This window comes from Schistocerca gregaria, chromosome 7 (genome assembly GCF_023897955.1).
Source record: "Schistocerca gregaria isolate iqSchGreg1 chromosome 7, iqSchGreg1.2, whole genome shotgun sequence".
NCBI lineage: Eukaryota > Metazoa > Arthropoda > Insecta > Orthoptera > Acrididae > Schistocerca > Schistocerca gregaria.
Window position 1 is genome coordinate 449271096 of NC_064926.1, and position 23046 is coordinate 449294141.

General features: G+C 38.1%; 1 protein-coding gene across 2 annotated transcripts in view; it reads right to left on the minus strand.

Moving 5' to 3' along the window:
* Window positions 1-22539, minus strand: part of LOC126281964 (protein prenyltransferase alpha subunit repeat-containing protein 1) — a 38089-nt gene extending 15550 nt beyond the window's left edge. The window contains exons 1-4 of one of the 2 annotated variants that reach the window (XM_049981337.1): window positions 22355-22539; window positions 21768-21928; window positions 15405-15614; window positions 5017-5332 (exon numbers count right to left, since the gene is read on the minus strand). In XM_049981337.1, coding sequence (XP_049837294.1) covers window positions 5017-5332; window positions 15405-15614; window positions 21768-21928; window positions 22355-22431 — 764 coding nt within the window. In that variant the 5' untranslated portion in view covers window positions 22432-22539. The remainder of the gene's footprint in view (window positions 1-5016; window positions 5333-15404; window positions 15615-21767; window positions 21929-22354) is intronic. The other variant, XM_049981338.1, reaches the window with a different exon arrangement.
* Window positions 22540-23046: the final 507 nt, after the last annotated feature.

A 23046-nucleotide genomic window follows, 5' to 3' on the forward strand; every position in this document is an offset into this window, starting at 1 on the left:
ACAGAAGGTAGGGTTAGAAAGATTATTGTGGAATTACTGTGATGTTTTTGATGATAGATCTGGCAGAGTAAAGAATTATCAATGTAAACTCAGATTAAAACCACATGAGCCATTCTTTATAAAACCTTATAGTGTACCCATTGCAAAGAGAAAAGATGTAGAAAAGGAACTTCAAAAGATGGAAGAGTGGGGCATCATTGAGAGAAGTAAGAGCCAATACAATAATCCTTTGGTAGTGGTTGCAAAATGTGATGGCAGTGTCAGGCTTGTACTAGATTCAAGACACCTAAATAAGTATCTGGAAAGAGAGACTGATCATCCCGAGAATATAGACGAATTACTTCATAAATTTGAAAGAATGAAATACATGACCAGTTTAGATCTCACATCAGGATTTCACCAAGTAGAATTAGAAAATGATTCCAGAAAGTATACTGCCTTTTTGTATGGGGGAAGATGTTACCAGTATTGTGTGGTACCATTTGGGCTGAATGTCTCAGTAGCCGAATTCATTAGAGCACTTGACTTTGTTTTGGGAAAAGATCTTTTATCAAAATTAACTGTGTATGTAGATGACATTTTGATCACTGGAGAAACTTGGGAAGAACATGTTAATACTTTAACATGTTAATACTTTAACATGTTAATACTTTGAGGGAGGTTTGCAATAGATTAAGGAAAGGGGGAATGTCACTTAAATTATCTAAATGTAAGTTTGGTATGAAAAAATTGAAGTTTCTGGGGCACAGTATTTCTGAGGAAGGTATTTTGCCAGATCCTGAAAAACTCGAGGCAATTGCAAAATTCCCAATTCCAAAAACCAAGAAACAACTAAAGTCATTTTTCGGGATGTGCAGTTACTACAGAAAGTTCATTAGTACACAAGCTCTAAATGCTCCAAGTCTTAACAGATTGCTGAAGAAAAACGCAATGTGGGTTTGGGATCAGGAATGTGAAGCTGCTTTTGAAGAAATAAAAACAGTTATGTAACAGTCAAATTTTGTACTGTCCTGATTTAAGTTTACCTTTTTACATTATGGCAGATAGTAGTGATTATGGCCTAGGTGCTCACCTTTTCCAAGAAGTAAATATAAATGGGAAACTAGAACACAGGTCTATTGCTTTTGCTAGTCGAACCTTGAAAAAACATGAGAGGCAATACACTGTTACCGAGAAAGAGCTTTTGGCCATTTTCTAAATTCAGAAATTATTTATTGGGAAACCACGTAGTTGTCTACACAGACCATAAGGCATTAATTTATATTCAAGAATGTAGGTTGCATCATGGGAGGATTACCAGGTGGGCACTCTTGTTACAACAATTTAATTACTCAATAAAATATCTTAGAGGACCCAATAATGTAGTTGCTGATGCTTTATCTAGACTACCTGTGGGGGGTGACTTGGAAGATGACAGTGGGGAATGTGAAAAAGAATTCAAAATTATGTATTTAAGAGGGGTGGACAATGAACAAGAAATCAGAGACATTTGTAATGACATCCGACAGAATCAGAACCACGATGAGAACTGTAAACTGGTCAAAAGTTATTTAGGGAAAAAGGGACATGAAAAAGTGGGAGATTATTATAAAATCTACAAGGGGTTTCTATTCAAGAGAAACAGTGTAGATAGCGATGTATGGAAATTATGTTGGCCTGAACAGTACATCAATGTACTCATCAAGTACATTCATGAAAGTTTTGGTCATTGTGGGATTCAAAAGTGTATCCAGAAAATCCAAGAAAATGTGTACTTTAACAACATAGCCAGGAGGGTTAGAAAAATTTTGACGGGTTGTGACAGGTGCCAAAGAGTAAAAGTATCCAACCAAACTTGTCGAGGATTGATGCAAAACATCTTACCAAAAGAACAACACGAGTTAGTCGCTGTTGACTTATATGGACCATTACCGAAGACCAGAGGAGGCTATTGCTACATTTTTGTTATGGTTGATGTTTTTTCAAAATTCATTAAGTTATATCCTCTTCGCAAGGCAAACAGTAAGAGCATTATTTCAAAAATCAGAGGAGACTATTTTGGCAGGGATGGAAAACCTCAGAAAATCTTATCAGACAATGGGACTCAATTTACTTCTGGAGTATGGAAAGCTTTTGTTGAAGATGAAAATATAAGTCACATTCTTATTTCAGCTTTTCATCTGTCAGGAAACCCTTCGGAGAGATACATGAGGGAAATTGGGCGATTCTTTAGAACCTACTGCAATACTGATCATGCTAGTTGGATTGACATGTTGAGAAATTCGAAGATGTTGTGAACAGCCTACAGCATTCCTCAACAGGGTTTTCGCCTTATGAAATACAGTATAATAGCAAACCACCACATCCAATTAGTGATTTCACTGATTTTCCAGTCTGCAAACCATTAAGTACTCAAGAGAGAGAGGAAATAGTGAGAAAGACCATGAAATCTCAAGGTGATAAGAGGAAATGTAGACATGACAAAAGATTGAAGCCTACTCAATTTAAAATTGAAGACTTGGTCCTTGTTAAAACACAAGTGAAGTCTAAAGCCATCAGTGGTGAATTAAAAAAGTTTTTTGACATATACATTGGACCTTTCAAGATTCAGGACAATCCTCATCCAAATGCTTACCGTCTAGTCTACCCAAATTCTGGCAGACTGTTTGGCCTACGAAACGTGACCGAACTGAAATTGTATAAAAAAAAATGTAAAAAAGTATTTTAGATAATATATGTTTATAGACTTTTATATGTAATCTTACCAGGATATTTTTGTATACTTTGTTATGTTGTATTTATCTGATTCATCAGGGGAGCATACATTCTTTGTGTGCTAAGTGTTTGGCGAGCACTAGGTCCCCTAGCTATGCAATTGTCATATTTCATTTTCGTATTCTGGCATTGCATCTTACACTTATTCTGTGATCCTGTATAATCAATTTTCTCCATCTGTCAGTCTATCCTCTCTTAGCTTTAAGAAATTATTTAGAGTAAATTTTCTTGAGTAATTAGACTTTAGAGAATTCAAATTTCTGTGTCCTTAAAAACCGGTCCACCGACTATTAAATGCTTTTGCTAATGTTTAACTGGGTTTGACCACTGTATGCTGTATATTCATAGCGGACTGTGCTATTGCAGCCTGTGATAGCCTGCAGTGTATATGGAAACCATACGGACTGTGAAGATGAGACTGAAATACAGTGTGTGGCATTGAGGTATACTGACCTTTAAGGAAGAAGATCACTGACCTTCAAGAAAGAAGATCACCGGTCTTCAAGAAAGAAGACACCAAAGATATGTGTAAAACTTTTCTGTTTTGTAATGTAAGGACATCAACCCTTCCGTGTTTCACGTGGAAGTGCTGATGGGGGGGTTGTGTAACATTACAGGACATATTGGGACATACTGAAGTATTCGATACTGTAGACTTTTAGGGGATGTCGATACAGATATGCAAAATGTAAAGGGAAACTTTGGTGATGTTTAAATATTGTACTGTGTCAATATTAGGACATTTTGCACAGAAAGAACAAAAATAGAATTAATGTAAATATATATTAGTGTTAGTAACCTATTTTCATTCAATTTTGTAATTATATTTCATTTTGTAAAAGAAAGACTCACTGTTTGCTGTAGCTCTGATTAATTGTATAAATTATCAGCTTTGAGCTAAATTATTTCGTATAATATGGACAAGATACTTTTAAAAAAACTCACCAGCTAAAGAGAAAGTCTCTAAATGAACGTTTAATGCACACTTCTGGAGCTTTCTATGGAGAAATTCTATATTATGATCGCAAAAATACGAAAACTTGTGAAAACTGTTTCATAACCTAATTTCGAAAGACGATTTGTATCAAGAAATATTGCTAAAAAGATTTATTTACGTTTTGAAACACGATTTAAATCATTTTACATATAAATAGTTGTTCTAAATCACTCAAGAAATATCCAGAATCAAATGTCAAGATATTTCTGGAAACATCGGTACAAATCTGGTGAAGGTTATCCAGAAGCTGGTAGAAAAATGTTATAAAATCTATTTGGAAATTATGCTTGTAAGAATTTATATGTACTGATCCTTTTACTTACTTCAATCTGTACTAAAATTCTGTAATGTCTAATTTAGTTTTAAGTCATGAATTGCTATCGTATTGTAAACAAAACATTGTCAAAGACTCTCATTGTTTGGAAAGATATTAATACACCTAGGAGTTGTCAGTTGCCAGTTCAGTTCTGTTCGGATATGCAGTGCGGTTAGCTCTGAGAGTCAGTTGTTGAGTCTGTGAAGTCTGGCAGTTCTGTTTGTAAATAAACGTCTGTAATGAAGAATTACTTGTTGTTGTCAATATGAACTCAAGACCTTTTGCACGAAGCAGACACCTCCCAATGCAACGTTTTAATTTGGTGTTGAGGAGCTGAAATGTTATAATTTGGTGCAGAAAGTCCTGGGACGTTATAATTTGGTTGAGGAAGCTGGGATGTTATAATGTTTAAGCAAAAACAAAATACTCACTTAGCACATTTGTTGTACAACAATAAGAATATTGCATAGCATGACGAGAAATATTGAAACAATATTACTCCAACATAGGTTCAGTATACACATCTGAAAAAAAAATCTCCTGCTATATTCCTGCAACTTCCTCGGCTATTATAAAAAATATCACTCAAACATAAGCTAGCCAAATATGGAGTACTGCACAATCTATCCTGAATTATGCTGATTCTAGTTCTACCTCTCTGAAGAAAGGTCAATCAAAGCAAATCTTCATGCCTGGTAATGTCAGCAACAGAGAAATCATCCATATTTCTGTGCAATGATGCACAAAAATGAACACAAGGGACTGTGTTTTCACCTAAGGCAAAATCAGTTTATCTTTATTTGATAGATAAATCACCACAGTGATACAGTAATGATATAATTTGAGAGTTATTGTGCATTACCTCTCCTATGAATTCAGGTTTAGAGTCAAACAAAAACACTACAGATGCCAATTTTACTCTCTCCACACAAAAACAAGTGCAACATACCTTGTAATAAGATCTGTACTGCTTTCCAGTTCAGAAGTGATTATTTCTGTACATGCTGCAATACCCGCGTTTCCATCTCCAAGCAAGTGACGCAGCAAAAACTGTCTATAATGTAATCCACTGTAATCAGATATGTGAAGAGACATCCAGCCTTCTGACCACTGCCACTCCTTCAACCACAACTGATCAGTTTCTGCAAGCCTCATCATACTCCATGTTCTGTGTTGCCAGGCATGATAGTTTCCAGCGTACCGATCTGCTGCCACCGCACACACTTGCAACTCCTCTTCCAGTAAGTGTATCTTGTCTGCGCCTGCTGTGGAATGAAATTATTTGTGTTACAAATTAAATGGTATTTAAAATAAGAGTTTACTGTAATGTACAAAAAAAACCTGCTGTTTATAGCAATCCGAACACTAACAACAATGTGTGTTAATGAAGACTTCCTGGCATATAATACTGATGAAAAGCTCTTGGGTTTCCAACCTGGTGGTAGTGCTAAAAGGCCATGATTTGTTGAAGAAGTTTCTGACACAGTGTCAAGAATTGCTGGTGATGTAATATTTATACTAATAGTGCAAGGTGGATGGTAAGGAGGGTGAGGTTGCACTGGTGAGAGTAGTGAGTGCACTGGAGGCTGCTTTCAAATTTCTGTCTGTGCAGTCCATTCGAGTCTTACATGCTGGATGATGCAGAGGTGCTCTCATCATTTTGCTGGTAGCATAGGATTCCAAACTGAACAAAGTTTGTGTGTGTCCTTCACCCCTATTGACCAAATTGTCACAAATCTTTATTTCCATGGATGTCTATTAATACTGTCCCAAAGCCGGTTGCTCAGCAAAGCACGTAAGTGTTCTGAAAGTAAAAATCTAGGTCTTCCTTTGTGCTCTGCTCTGCTATTGCTGATTTCTTCTGTGTGTCTCAGCTGAACATGCTGGATGTGGTCCTTGCAGAGCTGAGAGATACATTTCTGCATTTGCCCACTGTACTGGTGGCAACATTCACAAGAGATGCTGTAGGTCCCAGGTACATTCAGAGCTGAGATACTCTTAAATTCCAAGTGGTAGTCAGAAGACAGTTCTTTATGTTGGATTTTTCAAGAAGCTTCACAGTTTTGCCTGAGACTGGCCCTAAGTAGGAGAGGAATGAGAGTCTTTTGACTTCTTCATTCTGTTCCCAGGTGGCTGCATCTTTTCTCTTCTTGAATGCTCTACTCATCTGTGCTTCACTGTACTGGTGCAGTAGTTTGGCTGAAAGGCTTTCCTTATTGCAGATGACGCATACTTAATGCACTAGAATGGCTAGCAATGTCCGATGTTATGACAAATGATGGCAGCTCGTTGAATACATGCCTGTGAGAGTCTTTTTCCTACATGCTGCATGGCTTATCACATGCAAGAAATGGAGACAACTATTGAATAATAGTGAGTATAATGTTTTCATGAATGCTGTTAAGCATGCTGTCGAGCACCTGTCGGCTATTCTCCCACACCATGAAAGTACTCTCAACACAGCGGAAAAAGTGCTTGAGCTTTTGGCAAGGGTTTTAAATGTCCATTTCCTCAGCATTCCATGTAGGGATTTGAAATCTCATGAGCCAGTGAGGATTCCATGGCTGCTACATCCAATCTGTTCATACAATCTCCACCACACTTGAAGGTGATGGTATTCAATGCATGTTCAAAACGCATAACTATTTCCAGATCAAAATGTCAAGTAAGGAGTGCTAATGAGTCTTGAGGTGCTACTTTTGTGAAGAGGAATAAAATGTCAACACTTGTGAGCAATTCATCCTTTTGTAGTCACATGTCCTTAAGCACTTTCAAGACATCAGGCAAATTCGTCATGTGGTGACTGCTGTGTCCCATAGTGGGTTTTAGAAGCATTGCCGGATATCTGACCAGTCCAAAGTTGCGCAAGTTAATGGTGCTCAGTATTGGCCACAGAGGCACCCCTTCCTTGTGGACTGACTGAATGGGCTAGCGCAGTGGTTAGCGCACTGCACTCGCATTTGGGAGGATAACTGGTCAAACACATGTATGGCCAACTTGATTTATATTTCCCTAGCACTTAAGGCAAATGCTGGGATGGTTCCTTCAACATTGCATAGCTGCTTTCCTTCTCAATCCTACTCTACTCTAAGCTTGTGCTCTGTCTCTAACAACATTGTTGTCGATGGGACATTAAACACTAATCTCCTCCTTGTGGACTGTAAAGTGCATACAAGTATGGTGTCGCTGAAAAATGTTGGCTCTGCTCAAGAAATCAGAGTGACCAGATAAAGTGAAGAAGACACTGTATCCCTAGGCACCAGTGACATCCTGCCTGTATGCAACAGTAGACAGTGTAATCACCCTTATATATATGGCATGCATAATCAGTGATAAGGAATGTCTTCTAGCCGATCCACAACACCTGAAGGAAGTGTCCCACATAAACAGGTACACTATAGTACAGATTAGTAGGGCATTTAAGAGGAGGAAGACAAGACATTCTTGTTTCTACCTTATTCAGGACTGGTCTCAGCTAAAACTGTGAGGCTGTTTGAAAAATCCAACATACAAACTTTCTTCCCACAATTTCCTGTGGCAGAAGAGAGACAATGAGGAGCACATCAGGAATGTTCAAACAGAAAATATAGGGAAATCTTTGTAAGCAGAGCATAGCATTACATAATAACATACCTTTGACTTTCAAATCACCATAGCACTATGCCAAGTAACTGGCTACTGGGATAGTTTTATTAAGGAATCCCTGTTGTTGTTGTAGTCTTCAGTCCTGAGACTGGTTTGATGCAGCTCTCCATGCTACTCTATCTTGTGCAAGCTTCTTCATCTCCCAGTACCTACTGCAACCTACATCCTTCTGAATCTGCTTAGTGCAGTCATCTCTTGGTCTCCCTCTACGATTTTTACCCTCCACGCTGCCCTCTAATACTAAATTGGTGATCCCTTGATGCCTCAGAACATGTCCTACCAACCGATCCCTTCTTCTGGTCAAGTTGTGCCACAAACTTCTCTTCTCCCCAATCCTATTCAATACTTCCTCATTAGTTATGTGATCTACCCATCTAATCTTCAGCATTCTTCTGTAGCACCACTTTTCGAAAGCTTCTATTCTCTTCTTGTCCAAACTAGTTATCATCCATGTTTCACTTCCATACATGGCTACACTCCATACAAATACTTTCAGAAATGACTTCCTGACACTTAAATCTATACTTGATGTTAACAAATTTCTCTTCTTCAGAAACGCTTTCCTTGCCATTGCCAGTCTACATTTTTATATCCTCTCTACTTCGACCATCATCATTTATTTTGCTCCCCAAATAGCAAAACTCCTTTACTATTTTAAGTGTCTCATTTCCTAATCTAATTCCCTCAGCACACCCGACTTAATTTGACTACATTCCATTATCCTCGTTTTGCTTTTGTTGATGTTCATCTTATACCCCCCTTTCAAGACACTGTCAATTCCGTTCAACTGCTCTTTTAAGTCCTTTACTGTCTCTGACAGAATTACAATGTCACTGGCGAACCTCAAAGTTTTTACTTCTTCTCCATGAATTTTAATACCTACTCCGAATTTTTCTTTTGTTTCCTTAACTGCTTGCTCAATATACAGATTGAATAGCATCGGTTAGAGGTTACAACCCTGTCTCACTCCCTTCCCAACCACTGCTTCCCTTTCATGCCCCTCGACTCTTACAACTGCCATCTGGTTTCTTTACAAATTGTAAATAGCCTTTTGCTCCGTGTATTTTACCCCTGCTACCTTCAGAATTTGAAAGAGAGTATTCCAGTCAACATTGTCAAAAGCTTTCTCTAAGTCTACAAATGCTAGAAACGTAGGTTTACCTTTCCTTAATCTTTCTTCTAAGATAAGTCGTAAGGTCAGTATTGCCTCACGTGTACCAGTATTTCTATGGTATGCAAACTGATCTTCCCCGAGGTCGGCTTCTACAATTTTTTCCATTCGTCTGTAAAGAATTAGCGTTAGTATTTTGCAGCTGTGGCTTATTAAACTGATAGTTCGGTAATTTTCACATCTGTCAACACCTGCTTTCTTTGGGATTGGAGTTGTTATATTTTTCTTGAAGTCTGAGGGTATTTCGTCTGTCTCATACATCTTGCTCACCAGATGGTAGAGTTTTGTCAGGACTGGCTCTCCCAAGGCCGTCAGTAGTTGCAATGGAATGTTGTCTACTCCCTGGGCCTTCTTTCGACTTAGGTCTTTCAGTGCTCTGGCAAACTCTTCACGCAGTATCGTATCTCCCATTTCATCTTCATCTACATCCTCTTCCATTTCCATAATATTGTCCTCAAGTACATCACCCTTGTATAGACTCTCTATATACTCCTTCCACCTTTCTGCTTTCCCTTCTTTGCTTAGAACTGGGTTTCCATCTGAGCTCTTTATGTTCATACAAGTGGTTCTCTTATCTCCAAAGGTCTCTTTAATTTTCCTGTAGGCAGTATCTATCTTACCCCTAGTGAGATAAGCCTCTACATCCTTACATTTGTCCTCTAGCCATCCCTGCTTAGCCATTTTGCACTTCCTGGCAATATCATTTTTGAGACATCTGTATTCCTTTTTGTCTACTTCATTTACTGCATTTTCATATTTTCTCCTTTCATCAATTAAATTCAATATTTCTTCTGTTACCCAAGGATTTCTACTAGCCTTCGTCTTTTTACCTACTTGATCCTCTGCTGCCTTCACTACTTCATCCCTCAAAGCTACCCATTCTTCTTCTACCGTATTTCTTTCCCCCATTCCTGTCAATTGCTCCCTTATGCTCTCCCTGACACTCTGTACAACCTCTGGTTCTTTTAGTTTATCCAGGTCCCACCTCCTTAATTTCCCACCTTTTTGCAGTTTCTTCAGTTTTAATCTACAGGTCATAACCAATAGATTGTGGTCAGAGTCCACATCTGCCCCTGGAAATGTCTTACAATTTAAAACCTGGTTCCTAAAACTCTGTCTTACCATTATATAATCTATCTGAAACCTGTCAGTATCTCCAGACTTCTTCCATGTATACAACCTTCTTTTATGGTTCCTGAACCAAGTGTTAGCTATGATTAAGTTGTGCTCTGTGCAAAAATTCTACCAGGCGGCTTCCTCTTTCATTTCTTTGCCCCAGTCCATATTCACCTACTACGTTTCCTTCTCTCCCTTTTCCTACTACCGAATTCCAGTCACCCAGGACTATTGAATTTTCGTCACCCTTCACTATCTGAATAATTCCTTTTATTCGATCATACGTTTCTTCAATTTCTTCATCATCTGCAGAGCTAGTTGGCATATAAACTTGTACTACTGTAGTAGGTGTGGGCTTCGTATCTATCTTGGTCACAATAATGTGTTCACTATGCTGTTTGTAGCAGCTTACCCGGATTCCTACTTTCCTATTCATTATTAAACCTACTCCTGCATTACCCCTATTTGATTTTGTGTTTATAACCCTGTAGTCACCTGACCAACAGTCTTGTTCCTCCTGCCACCGAACTTCACTAATTCCCACTATATCTAACTTTAACCTTTACATTTCCCTTTTTAAATTTTCTAACCTACCTGCCCGATTAAGGGATCTGACATTCCACGCTCCGATCAATAGAATGCCAGTTTTCTTTCTCCTGATAACGACATCCTCTTGAGTAATCCCCGCCCGGAGATCCGAATGGGCGACTATTTTACCCAAGAGGACACCATCATCATTTAATCATACAGTAAAGCTGCATCCATATAAATCATTATTCATGAGAATCTGGTCAGTAGAACAAAGTATACCAATACTGTTTGACATGGAATCCTGTACTGGTGGCAATACAATAAGAGAGCACCTAACACTATCCAGCAGGCAAGAATCACCTGGAATGCACAGTCGGAGTTTCGAACACAGCCCCTGCTGCACCTACTAACCCCGCCACTCCAACATGATTCGCCATCACACCCGCTTGCCACACAGCACAAAACCACCTCTAGCCAGATTGAGGTGGTGTGCTGCTAGCATGAATATTATGACAACTGCAATATCTTGACACTTCACCAGAAGATGATGAGTATGACACCCTCTGAAGCATCATGGTATTTTAAAACTGACCCCCAGCTGGAGACATGAGAGCTTTCAACTCAAGAACTATCACATTAGCTAAAAGTTAAACTAATTGCTGGTCCAGGGGTTACAAAAATTTAGTCAATTCTTGTCTCCCAACATCTATCGCAGGGAAAGTGTAGGACAGAAAATAAGCAAACAATAATCGCTAGCTGCCTCTTGAACTATACAGGACAGAGGTGGCTGTGCCTATGTTGAATAATTAATCCTAAGGCTAACCTAAATCACAGAATTAATAGCAATCTGAAACAGGTAATGTGGTATCAATATCAATACCGCCCCACTGGCATCAAGTTGACAACAGAATTGTAAGTTTCCACCAGACACCGAGAACAGTCACACGGAACTGGTGGAACCAATGGTGCATGCCCCCCTGAGCCACATGCGCAATGGCTCTGTACTATGAGCACCCTCTGCAGCCACGATACAGGATGGCTGGAGGCAGCCACTCAACCCACTCACAGTGCCTCATCGTTGTTGGTGTTGTAATAGCTGGACTCTGTTTCTTGCTGCATTATTTGTAATAAGTCTTTGTACACTTGAAGAAATACAAGCTAAGTAAATCTTATGTTTACTGTGTTAATATGTTTATAATCATGTCTACTTCTTCCAACTTTCCTACCATGACAGTTGCTGCTCTACTCTGTAGCCCACCTCTCCTTACTGTTGCGTTGTCATGTACAAAGTCACACACAACAAGTACCAGCAACACGGAAAGGATAGATAACTACTCACAACACAGAGGAGGCAATGAGTCACGGACAGGCACAATGATAGAGAATGCGAGAAATGTTCTGCTTTCAGGCCATGTCCTCCATCTGAAGTAGAAAACACACACACACAGTCAGACAAGCATAACTGACACACATATGGCTATTGTCATCTCTTCTGAGTGCTTGGGCCTTAGCACAAAGATAGAGATTTGTAGATTGATCAATAATTAAGATGGTTGGTTGGTTTTTTGTAGGAAGAGACCAAACAGTGAGGGCATCGGTCTCATCGGATTAGGGAAGGATTGGGAAAGAAGTCGGCCATGCCCTTTGAAAGGAACCATCCCGGCATTTGCCTGGAGCGATTTAGAGAAATCACGGAAAACCTAAATCAGGATGGCCGGACGCGGGATTGAACCGTCGTCCTCCTGAATGCGAGTCTAGTGTGCTACCACTGCGCCACCTCGCTCTGTAATAATTAAGACTGAGGGCGCAGTACGAAAAAGGAATGAAGTGGCAATAACATGAACCAATTGCAAAAGTGTAAAGTGGCATGGTGCTACCATTGACTCTAATGATGTCATTTATTTTTGTTGGTGCACTCAACTGTTGACAGCGTGTCCGGTTCTGATAACATGTGCCATGTGACCCTGGTGAAAACACTGGTAAAGACATCATTATAATACAGGCAACCACATCTTGCATGCAGAGAATAACTATGATAACTGGGTAGTCTGCAAAAATTCTGCTAAGGCTGGATGGGCACTATATTTCACACCAACCCAGTTGGGCAGGAGCCACACCACTGCCACTACAGCAGCATGACTTTTTCACAACTGCACCATCAACTGGACTGAATTCTACTGTGGCTGACTCCGTATTTCTGCCACTTCAGAAACCAAACTGTGATTCGCTTAAAAGATTGTATTTATTCAGGTAATTCATTAATCTGTCTTTCATAATTGCTTCTATTATTTTTGAGAATGCCGACACAGCAGGGAAATGGGCCGGTAATTTTCTGTCTTCTGCATTACCCTTCTTAAGCAAAGGTACAACTCCTGTATTTTTTAACTGCTCTGGAAATGTCCCTAATGTGAAGGATTCATTTATTAAATTTCTTAAGGGGCCTTGTATAATCCCTATGCATTGTTCAGTACACACATTGGTACTTCATCTAAACCTACTGACTTTTTATTTTTTAGTTTTTGAATTGTTTTACTGACTTCATTCTCTGTTGGTGAAAGTAACATCATCGTATTTAGTGCAAAATTATTTACAGGTGTTATATTTGCTTGAGGGAATTTTTGCTGTAACTTCTCCGCAATACTTGAAAAATGGTCGTTTACGTATTTTGCTAAGTGCTGTGGATAATTTATTACTTTTCCCCCCTCCCTTAGCAGTATATTATTCTGTGTTTATTTGCCTCTCCCCATTTCCTTTTTTTTTATAACATCTCAGACTGCTTTGCTTTTATTCTCTGCATTATATATTATTTTGTCATTAAATGACTTTTTTTGCAGCAATCAGCACCTTCCTATAAATCTTTTTGTATGCATGATAGAAATTTAAGAATTCTGGATCATTGCGATCTTTTTCATGGAACTGAGGTGTTTAAGTGTTTGGGAGGACTTCTTCATACCTGCCTGTGTGTGTTGTAAATATTCTAATCTTCTGCTTATGATCCCTATGAGAACGACCCACACACTTTAGCAATATTCTAGAGTGTGTCATAAGTGATACATGAGCAGTCTCCTTTGTAGATTGACTGCACTTCTCCAGTATTGTATCAATAAATCAAAGTCTACCACCACCTTCACCAACAACTGTGTCTATGTGAGAATCCAATTTCAAATGCCTACAAAGGGTTACACTCGGGTACCTGTATGAGTTGGCTGATTCCACCTGTGACTCACCGATACTTATATGATATTTTATGGTCTTTTTTTTTCCTGTGAAGCACACCATTTCACATTTCTGAACATTTAAAGCTAGCTGCCTATCTTTGCGCCACTTTGAAATCTTATCGAGTTCTGGCTGAATATTTATGCTGCTTCTTTCAGACAGCACTTCATTATAGATAACTGCATCACCTGCAAAAGCCTGAGGTTCTTACTAATATTGTCTGTAAGGTCATTAACATACAACATGAACAGCAAGGGTTCCAACACACCTCTCTGAGGTACACACAGTTACTTTTACATCTGACAATGGCTCTCCATTGAAGATAACATGCCGTGTCCCCCATACCAAAATGCACTCAACCAATTCATAAATTTCACTTAATAACCCATATGATCAACCTTTTGGCAATAACCATTGGTGTGTTACCGAATCAAATGCTTTTTGGAAATCAATAACCACTGTATTTACCTGACTGCCTTAATCCAAAGCTTTCAGTATGACAAAAGTGTGAGTTGGGTTTCACATGATCAACGTTTTCAGAATTCACACTGGTTGGCATGGACACTGTCAATGTATGGATTCAAAGCCAGTTATTAAAGACAAGCTTCCCCCTCCCTCCCTCCTCCTCCTTTAAGAAATGGATACTACTTGTCTTCTGTTCAGCTGTGCATCATTCACACTTTGTATTATTTTGGGTGCCGTCTGTCATTTCCATCCACTTGCCTTCTGATTTCCATTTTTACTGCACAGGATCTTTCGATCTGGATGATTGGTTCTGCAAAATGTTATATCAGTTAATTTTGCATGTAGATACCATAAGATAAAAATATTGTTCCCATTGCTTACAGAAGTGAAAATGCAATAACTGAGGCTTTGAGCATGCTACAATTCCAAATTTGTGTGTTAAGTAATTTTGTCATTTTAACCTTAAACTGCTGTTTCATGCGAAAAATGGACCTAACTTTTCTCCATGTATTACTGAAATCTTTCATCAGTTTGACAGATGTCAGCAAGATAGTTATGTGGTGCCTGTTCAAATACCAAGACATAATAGGGTATTCTGTACAGCTATTGTAGCTGGAGTGCCAGTGTGGTGCAACTGATAGCAAATCTGCCCAGTAAGCAGGAGATCCAAGTTTCCAGTACAGATTTTAATCCACTGCTTCAGCCTAAATCACTGGTAATCATTGTTCCCACAACCACATCATGGTCACTGATACCAGTGTCGACGTGGAAACCTTCGAAGAGATTGGGTCTATTTGTTGCCATTACTCCAATATATTTCCATTAAGAATTATGTGATTTATGTTCTAGGAAGTTTTCACAGAAGGCATTTAGTATTGTTTTACAGGAAGAATTATCAAGCCCACCACTAGCATAACTGTAATTTTCCCAACTGACTTTTGGATGATTACACTATGCTTGGGAAACTTACTTACAAGCAAACTGAGATTTTGTCTAAAGTTTTTGGTTACATCAGGAGGTGAACCTGGTGGGTGACAGAAGGATCCTATTACCATTTTATGTCCACCCTGATGATGAGTCTTGGTCAATCAATCTCACATGCTACAATTAGCAACAGTACTATCCTTGTTCTAGATTCTTACCTTTGAAGATAATAAAAACAGACTCAAAAATTAGGCTACTGTTATACTCACTTGTCAATAATTTCTCCAACAGGTACCTGCGGTATGAGAATGCCTCTGCACTTTTTGGCTTCCGAGATAATATAACAACACTGAAATGCAATTCAGACTGAACATCCAAACGTCCTGACTGAACCAACTCTTTTCTCATGTTCCAGAATGTAGACACATCAGGATTAAGTAAAAGGGCTCCAAGTAGCAGTCTTGACGTTACTTCTGGATCTGTAACAAATGAAATAGTTACACAACTTTAAGCATTAACCCCATAAGAGACATCAGTCCTGCAGTTTCTATACTTATCATAACAGGTTGCATTCTATTTAGAAGAGTTTTACACAAGAAGAATTTGAATATTTGTAGCTTTCACACAACACTCAACAAAACTGAAAAATAAGTGGGATCAGCTCTATTGTCCAGCTTCCAAGATAACCATGTAACATTAGTATCAATGGATCACATACATAATATCTTTCAATTTATATAAAACCTCACAGAGTTTACAAAAATCACACATTTCAGTGCTTATATAGTGACCAAAATACCTGCAAGTGTTTTGTGTGCAAACAATGTACACCAAAAAAGTTTGGCAGAATTTTTATACATCCGTATCGCACTTTCAGGCACTGTAGCACAACAAACCAAGACAAAAAGTCTCCTGGATAACTCTTTAATGCGCTGTAGCACTGAAAGGCATGTTTGTGGAATAAGGAAGTACAAGTATGAAATCCACCAAATACAGCACAATAACTTCAAAAACTGAGAAATTGAGATAGCACTGTATGATATGCTTTTGTTACACAATCTCAGCACAGAATATGTGCTCTCCTCACCCAAACAGAACACTGAATGAGAGCACATTACACATTTTGTAATCAGCCAATCTTATCATAACATTATCAATGCATGAACACACAAACAACAACAAAATTTTAATAATGAAACACAAATAAAGCAATATTCCACTGTAATGTACAAAATGTACAGTTCCAAGCAAGGTGATGCTGTAACATACCTGTAAAGTTGAGGAAATTAAAGGTGCCTGTCTTCCTGAAATGCATGGAATTATAGTTATTAGTCTGCTTCTAACATTTTTCAAAAGAATTATTGCATTACAATTTCACCATGTGGGTGAAGTTTACCCGCTTCAACAAAAAGATAGTGTAATCGCAGAATAGCACCTCTGATGTTCTGCCACATTCTGTCCATGTTCTATGTGTGAATGGTATGTTCTTCTGTAGCTATGAAGTTCAGACTATGGTCCAATTTAAGGTGCTGAAAACCTTCAGTGCCTTGGGTGTTGTATGAACTGAGACCATCACTAACAATCAAGGTCCCAGGGAGGAGCAATTCTTTTATTATCCTGAACATCACTTCCTAAATTCAACGGGCTCAAGGAAAAATTTTTTAACCTTCGCTGAATTCCACCAAACACCCAATTTCCTATGATTTCACGGCCTGTGTTGCGTTTCCTTTTCCCAAATTATGCCTTGCCATTTCACAACCAAATTGTCGCATTCCAACCTAACCTAGACCTCTTGTTAAACTACACATCAGTTTGTCACCACACCTAGAGTTTTTACTTTCAGTTCATTGGCAACTCCAAGCCAGTATTGTGTCCCAACCTAATTGAGACATCTGGCTATGCTACAGATCAGTCTGTTACCACAACCAGGTTTGTTGCTTTCACATTCACTGGCTCCACGAACTCCCAACCAAATTGTTGCATTCCAACCTAACCTACACCTGTGGCTAAGCTAGAGAACAGAGTGTCACAACAACCAGTTTTTTCTGCCAATTCAAGATGTGCTCTTATATCCCAGCCTAACAGCACCATAGGAAATCACAAGATGTTTGGAAACTACAACTGAAAAGAGCTTAACCGCACTCCAGGAAACTGTGACCTATTTGTGAAATACGAGTATTTGTAATAACAAAGAATGTAAAAGTCATTGCTTCACTCGCAGCAATTTATTCCCAGATCACTAAACCATCTTAGAATTTATGATAGCAATTAGTATCAATTCATGTTACCTATACTAATTCGTGGTTCCCGCAAACATTTGGAGCAGAGCAACTCTCAGTATAGAGTGTGAAAGAGGACATTTTGTAATTATTGCATTTGTGACCTACCACTGGATACCTTATTTATGACTTCCTACGAGTAAAGTATGAAGTAGTGTAATTTATGATGGTTTAGCAACAATGTCCCCTCTTTAATGTTCTAGGATTAACTTCTGTTGTTACGTTCATGGAAATCGCAATATGGAAACTAAACATAGTCCGAATTAAAGAACCACATATTTCCCTCATAGATGAGTGGCAATGTCACTGCTTCATTCACATCAATTTAAGATGTCCTCTTACATCCCAATGTAACCACATCTCTGAAGAAAAAATGGCAGAACCAAAATTATTTATTTAGCCATAGCTACATTATTTTCAATTTGAGTATGTGCAATGAAAATGTCATATTGCCACTGGCTGAGTAGATCACGTCTGCTATGCTCACTATATTTAGCTAACCAGATTACATGTTCTGTGCCCAGACTGTGCACCAAAAGCACATCGTAGAGCACAATCTCAATTTAACAGTTTCCAAAGCTAACACGCCGTATTTGGTAACTTTCAAATTTATACTTGCTTATTCTGCAAATATAGTTTCAAAGCTACAGCACATAAAAGAGATATCCAAGAGATGTTGTTTTCTTCTTGGTTTGTTGCGCTACTGCCCCCAAAACTGTGATACTGATACAGGAAAATTTAGCCAAAAGTTTTATTGTGGGGTCTGAGGCTGGACAAGTCACAACCCCCACTCTGATTTCTGTTTCGACATAGCAGAGGTTTCAAACTTATCAGATTTGCCATTTGGTCAATTAATTTTGATCAAGAAAGAAGTGACAAACAATTTCTTGATGCAAACTGTGAATCAGTGATGTAAGGAAATGTCTATAATTATTTGAAATGAATGTCCCATCACACTGTAAAAATCAGATGGCTTATATGAATTAAAACCCACAGTGGAATAACCACATTAATTCCGATAGGTTGCTACTCGCCATATAGAGGCAATGGCAAACACACACATTTAAAAGTAGACTGTAAGATATTACTCGTTATCATACAAACCTCATCAGATGAAGAAACAAAAATAAATAAATAAACAAACAAAACATAGGGCCCATACACATTTTTATAAATGCATAACAATCACACACACACACACACACACACACACACACACACACACACACACACACACGGCCACTGTTCTCTCTGGGCACTGCAACATTTACTTGCCTGATCTGAAACTTTCCAGAGCTGCTTATAGTGTCAAGCTCTTCATCTTATGTCTTAGTAAATATCCACTTTTCATACAAGATACTTCCACACCCATTCACTTCAGTATCTCTTCATACTGAACTTCCAATCACTGAATTTATTGCCTCCACCAATAGCATCTTGTTTCAAATGTGTCACTGAAGAAAGCTTTCTCTACTGTGTCAATCAGCTTTCAACGCATCCCTCTTTTAGCTCAGCTTGTAAACTTCTATTTCCTTGATGAAATTTGACTTCAGCATCTCCTGAATTTGGTGTACAGCATGCCTTTTCTCCTCTTTCATTTTGTTTCGTTTACCGATAGCCAAGGCTTGTATCCAGTAACATTATCATTAACAGTTACAATTCTCAAAACTTATTCTTGCTATGAAAATCTGTTTTACCAACTTCAGTGCTCTTTTCCACATATAAGTTAAACAATTGTGTTCATATAATAATATGAACACAATTGTTTAACTTATATATGGAAAAAGCCTACCACAATAATGGTGCTTAATCTTCACTATAATTCATTATTTTCTTTTTAATGGAATATAATTCACAGGGTTAGATAACATTGGGGACTTGCATGTAGCTGATTGAACTAAGCTGACAAGGAGTTGTCCACGGGCTGCACTGTGTGCGGTATATGTTGGCTACTGGTCTCCATGTCAAGGTGGACAGCCATTGGGATGATATTATATGGTACCCATGAAAAGCTTTTAATTGTATACATCCACATGCCACTCACTCACGAACTGATCATATTTTATTGATTGCCATTACTGGATTGAGGTTGAAAAATGATACAAAATGTTCTGCATGGATTGCCTTTTCTTCATTTTCTGCTTTTGCTGCTTACAAGATATTATTTTATTGATATCTACAGCATCTTTGCAATGAAATCATTAATAATGATTTCATTGCAAATGCAGGATCTGCACTGTGGTGACAGAATGATCTGTTGTGTAACCTGAGGTTGGAAAGTGGAAATTTGGTTGAGTTGGCAAAGCCAACAAATGTGAATAATAAATCTAGTTTATGGTAATGAGCAGTCTGTTGAATAACTTGGGGGCTAGGTTAGGTTTGAAGTTTACCATCTGGTTGTCAAAGTGAAATTTTGGTTGAATGCAGATGCTGATCCTGAGTTCAGTTTGATGGACTGTGGGGGAGACTGTATTTCACTGTCTCCTCCTATCAGATGTAATATGACATCAGTTAAACATTTACTGTGCATAAGATTTTAATAACAACAACACAACATACACAATAATAACTTGTATACATCAGTAATTAGTGCAGTGCCTTTTTTTTCCTGTTAGGTGGGTGGGTGGATGGATGGCATGAACCCCCAAAATATACTCCTCCCATTGAAGCCACACTGCCAAAGGTCTATGTAACTTGGAACCTAATAGTATAATTTCCCTTTACTTTCTTTATACTCACATCAAAAATACTGCAGTGAAAACTCAAGTGTCAAACTATTTACTACATACTTGTCGTCGTGAACTAAGTACTTTTCTCCAATATTCAGTTTGATCCCCAGCATCATAATGTCTTGGAATTATGCCAACATTTAGTATTTGTAAGTTCAATTGATCCAGTATTACATACCTAACGTCTCTCTCATGATCAAAATGAAAACATTGTCAAGTCATTGGCTATATTAATCAGTTGTCCTGGCATCATAATTTCTCTTGGCTGCTCAAGAAAAGCATTACCTAAATACCCTTTGGGATCAGAGCATGGAAGGATCTTTGTAAAGTTTCAACACTGATTATCCTTAAAGGCAAATCTATAGAGTTGCTAAACAATTCTGGGATTTGCATGAACACATCCTTTTGTCATCTCAGTAAGTTTTACATTTTCTTATCATTCAAAAGTTTGACCAATTTCTTATACCCACAATATGAAAGTCAGATCATTCTACACATTAGGATGTGTAGGCCCACATGAATCATTTCACAACAACCATTGTGATCCTGCACTTAAGTCACTAAATCACAGCAGAGAAATGCAGCTTTATCTACAGACAACTACTATGTTGTCTTATCTCAAGTGATTAACAAGTCACAGACACAATCGAGTGAAAAATAGTTCCCATTAGACCTAGCACTATATTTCAGAGGTGAAGCTGAAGTTGAATGAACATACAGAACATCAACTTCAACTTAATAGCAAGATGAATAATTATCACACTTAATTTATGGAAGGAACCAAAGTATATCTTCGGCACATTCATCACAGACTACCAGATGTATGGGCTATAATACGCTATCAACTTCAAATGGGTTATTAGTTGACTAACAACTGAAACAGTAAAACTAAGAAAGCCTATGTTTCAGCAACTTGTAAATACACACATTCATCTCATAAATGTAGTTCTTTATTTTGTTTATAGATTAACAATTTAATTTCATAACTGAATTTTCCCTTAATCCACACAAGCTTCACAAGGAAACTACTATCATGTCTAAGTTTCTCATTGAAGTACACAGGTATAGGTCCCAATAATAAATGGTAACATTCTAAAGAAATGAAGAGCAATTAACAGAAAGATTAAAGGTGTGGTTAATAAATTTCTCAACAATTACTGATCAGCCAGTCAGTGTGCACACCTAGTGTGAGAATTATGTATTCCTAAACTAAATTTTAGACTGCTGGGCCATGGTACTTCTTACAGCAAAACAACTGGAATTTTTTGGAGCATTATCATGACACCATCAATAAATGTTATCCTGCAATTGTGGATTCCACAACAAATGAGTCTGCAACACATTGATGAGAATATCTCAAAGATAAGTACACCTCATCAAACCAAATGCAAGAACTGCCACTGATCTAAAGTGGGCAATCAGTGAAGTATGCGCCGAGTGACATTTAATTAATTCACATATTCCACAAACCATATTTTAACCTGTAGTTTGCAGTAAATGTCACCCCCAAGGTCACTTATACATATATCTCGACAATCCACTATACCTTGTGCGAAACGGCAAGCAGGGTATTTATTTTGCTCTTGGATCTGTATGTATGTCACGAAATGCAATAAAAGAATACCTGCTCTTCGATGTCGGAAATGTCGCGTATCCAGGAGGCGATGATACGCATAGCAGTACACATGACGCACACACCACGATTCAAGTGCTAAACAGTGTTCCACGTGATGTAGCGGCGACTTGTTGTGGTTGACAGTAACAGGAATTATGTCGAATTCTTTCCTACAAGACAGGGACATTATGAACGTTAAACATCACTACACTTGCCAAAGTATTAAAATACACAATGTCATCTGTGGGTACTGTTAACAAGAACTAAACCTCTGGTATTAAAGACACAGCTCCAGCTGAAAGATCTAGATACACATAGTACTTAAGTACAGCATTGGTAATTTAGGTCTTAATTAACGCAACAACAGTGTTTATTTACATGCGTGTAATGTCACCGTTAAATTGAAAAATAGGAATGTTGATTTAATACGTTTAAATACACGTGTCATTCCTTTCAACAATAGAAAATCAATACAGCATTGACAGAATCCTGGATGTACACTTAATTTGTTTACATATATTTCCGATAAACATGTTTATTTACAACGCAATTTATGATCACTGTAATAACTCCAAAAAAACTAGAAACAAACTAACAGCTTTGGATCTCTCTTGAACACATTCTCAATATCTGCCAAAATCCTCTCGGCAGCAGGGAACGTATCTTCTTGCATTATGTATCAAATATATCCCTGTCAACACGGCAACAACACACATTATCCGTCACACATCCACCTCATTAATGATCAAAGATACTTCGTATTATGTCCAAAGTCGATAGTATGTCAATATATCGATTAGATCATAATCGAAAGAGAGTACAAATTCAAGGAGGTTCGAATTTTCTAACCTCATTGTACGAATTGCTAAATTAAAGTGCCTGGTTCATTTAAAATTATCTGTGTGACATCTGCGAGCTATGGGATGATGAATGAAAATGCAGTTGCTTGTCAGCCACCACTTCGTTATTGCTCTTTTACTGGAACCATGAGTTTTGGGGAGACACTATCCTCATTAGATGTCTTTCAATTAAATAATCACAGAATGGTGGCAGTTGCATAATGCACAATTATTCAGTAGTTATGTACCGCTTGCATTACATAACCGCCACTCTCAAAACTTTTTAACTCAAGAAGGCTGTATGTGAGGAAGTGAGACAAAACATCCAAAATAAAAAAATCATCTGCAATCTGCATATAGCAACTCTTTGTCAACATATTGTAGGTCCATTTTTATACATTTAAACTTCATGTTGGAAGCTCAGCGATTAACTAACATTGAAGCCAGAG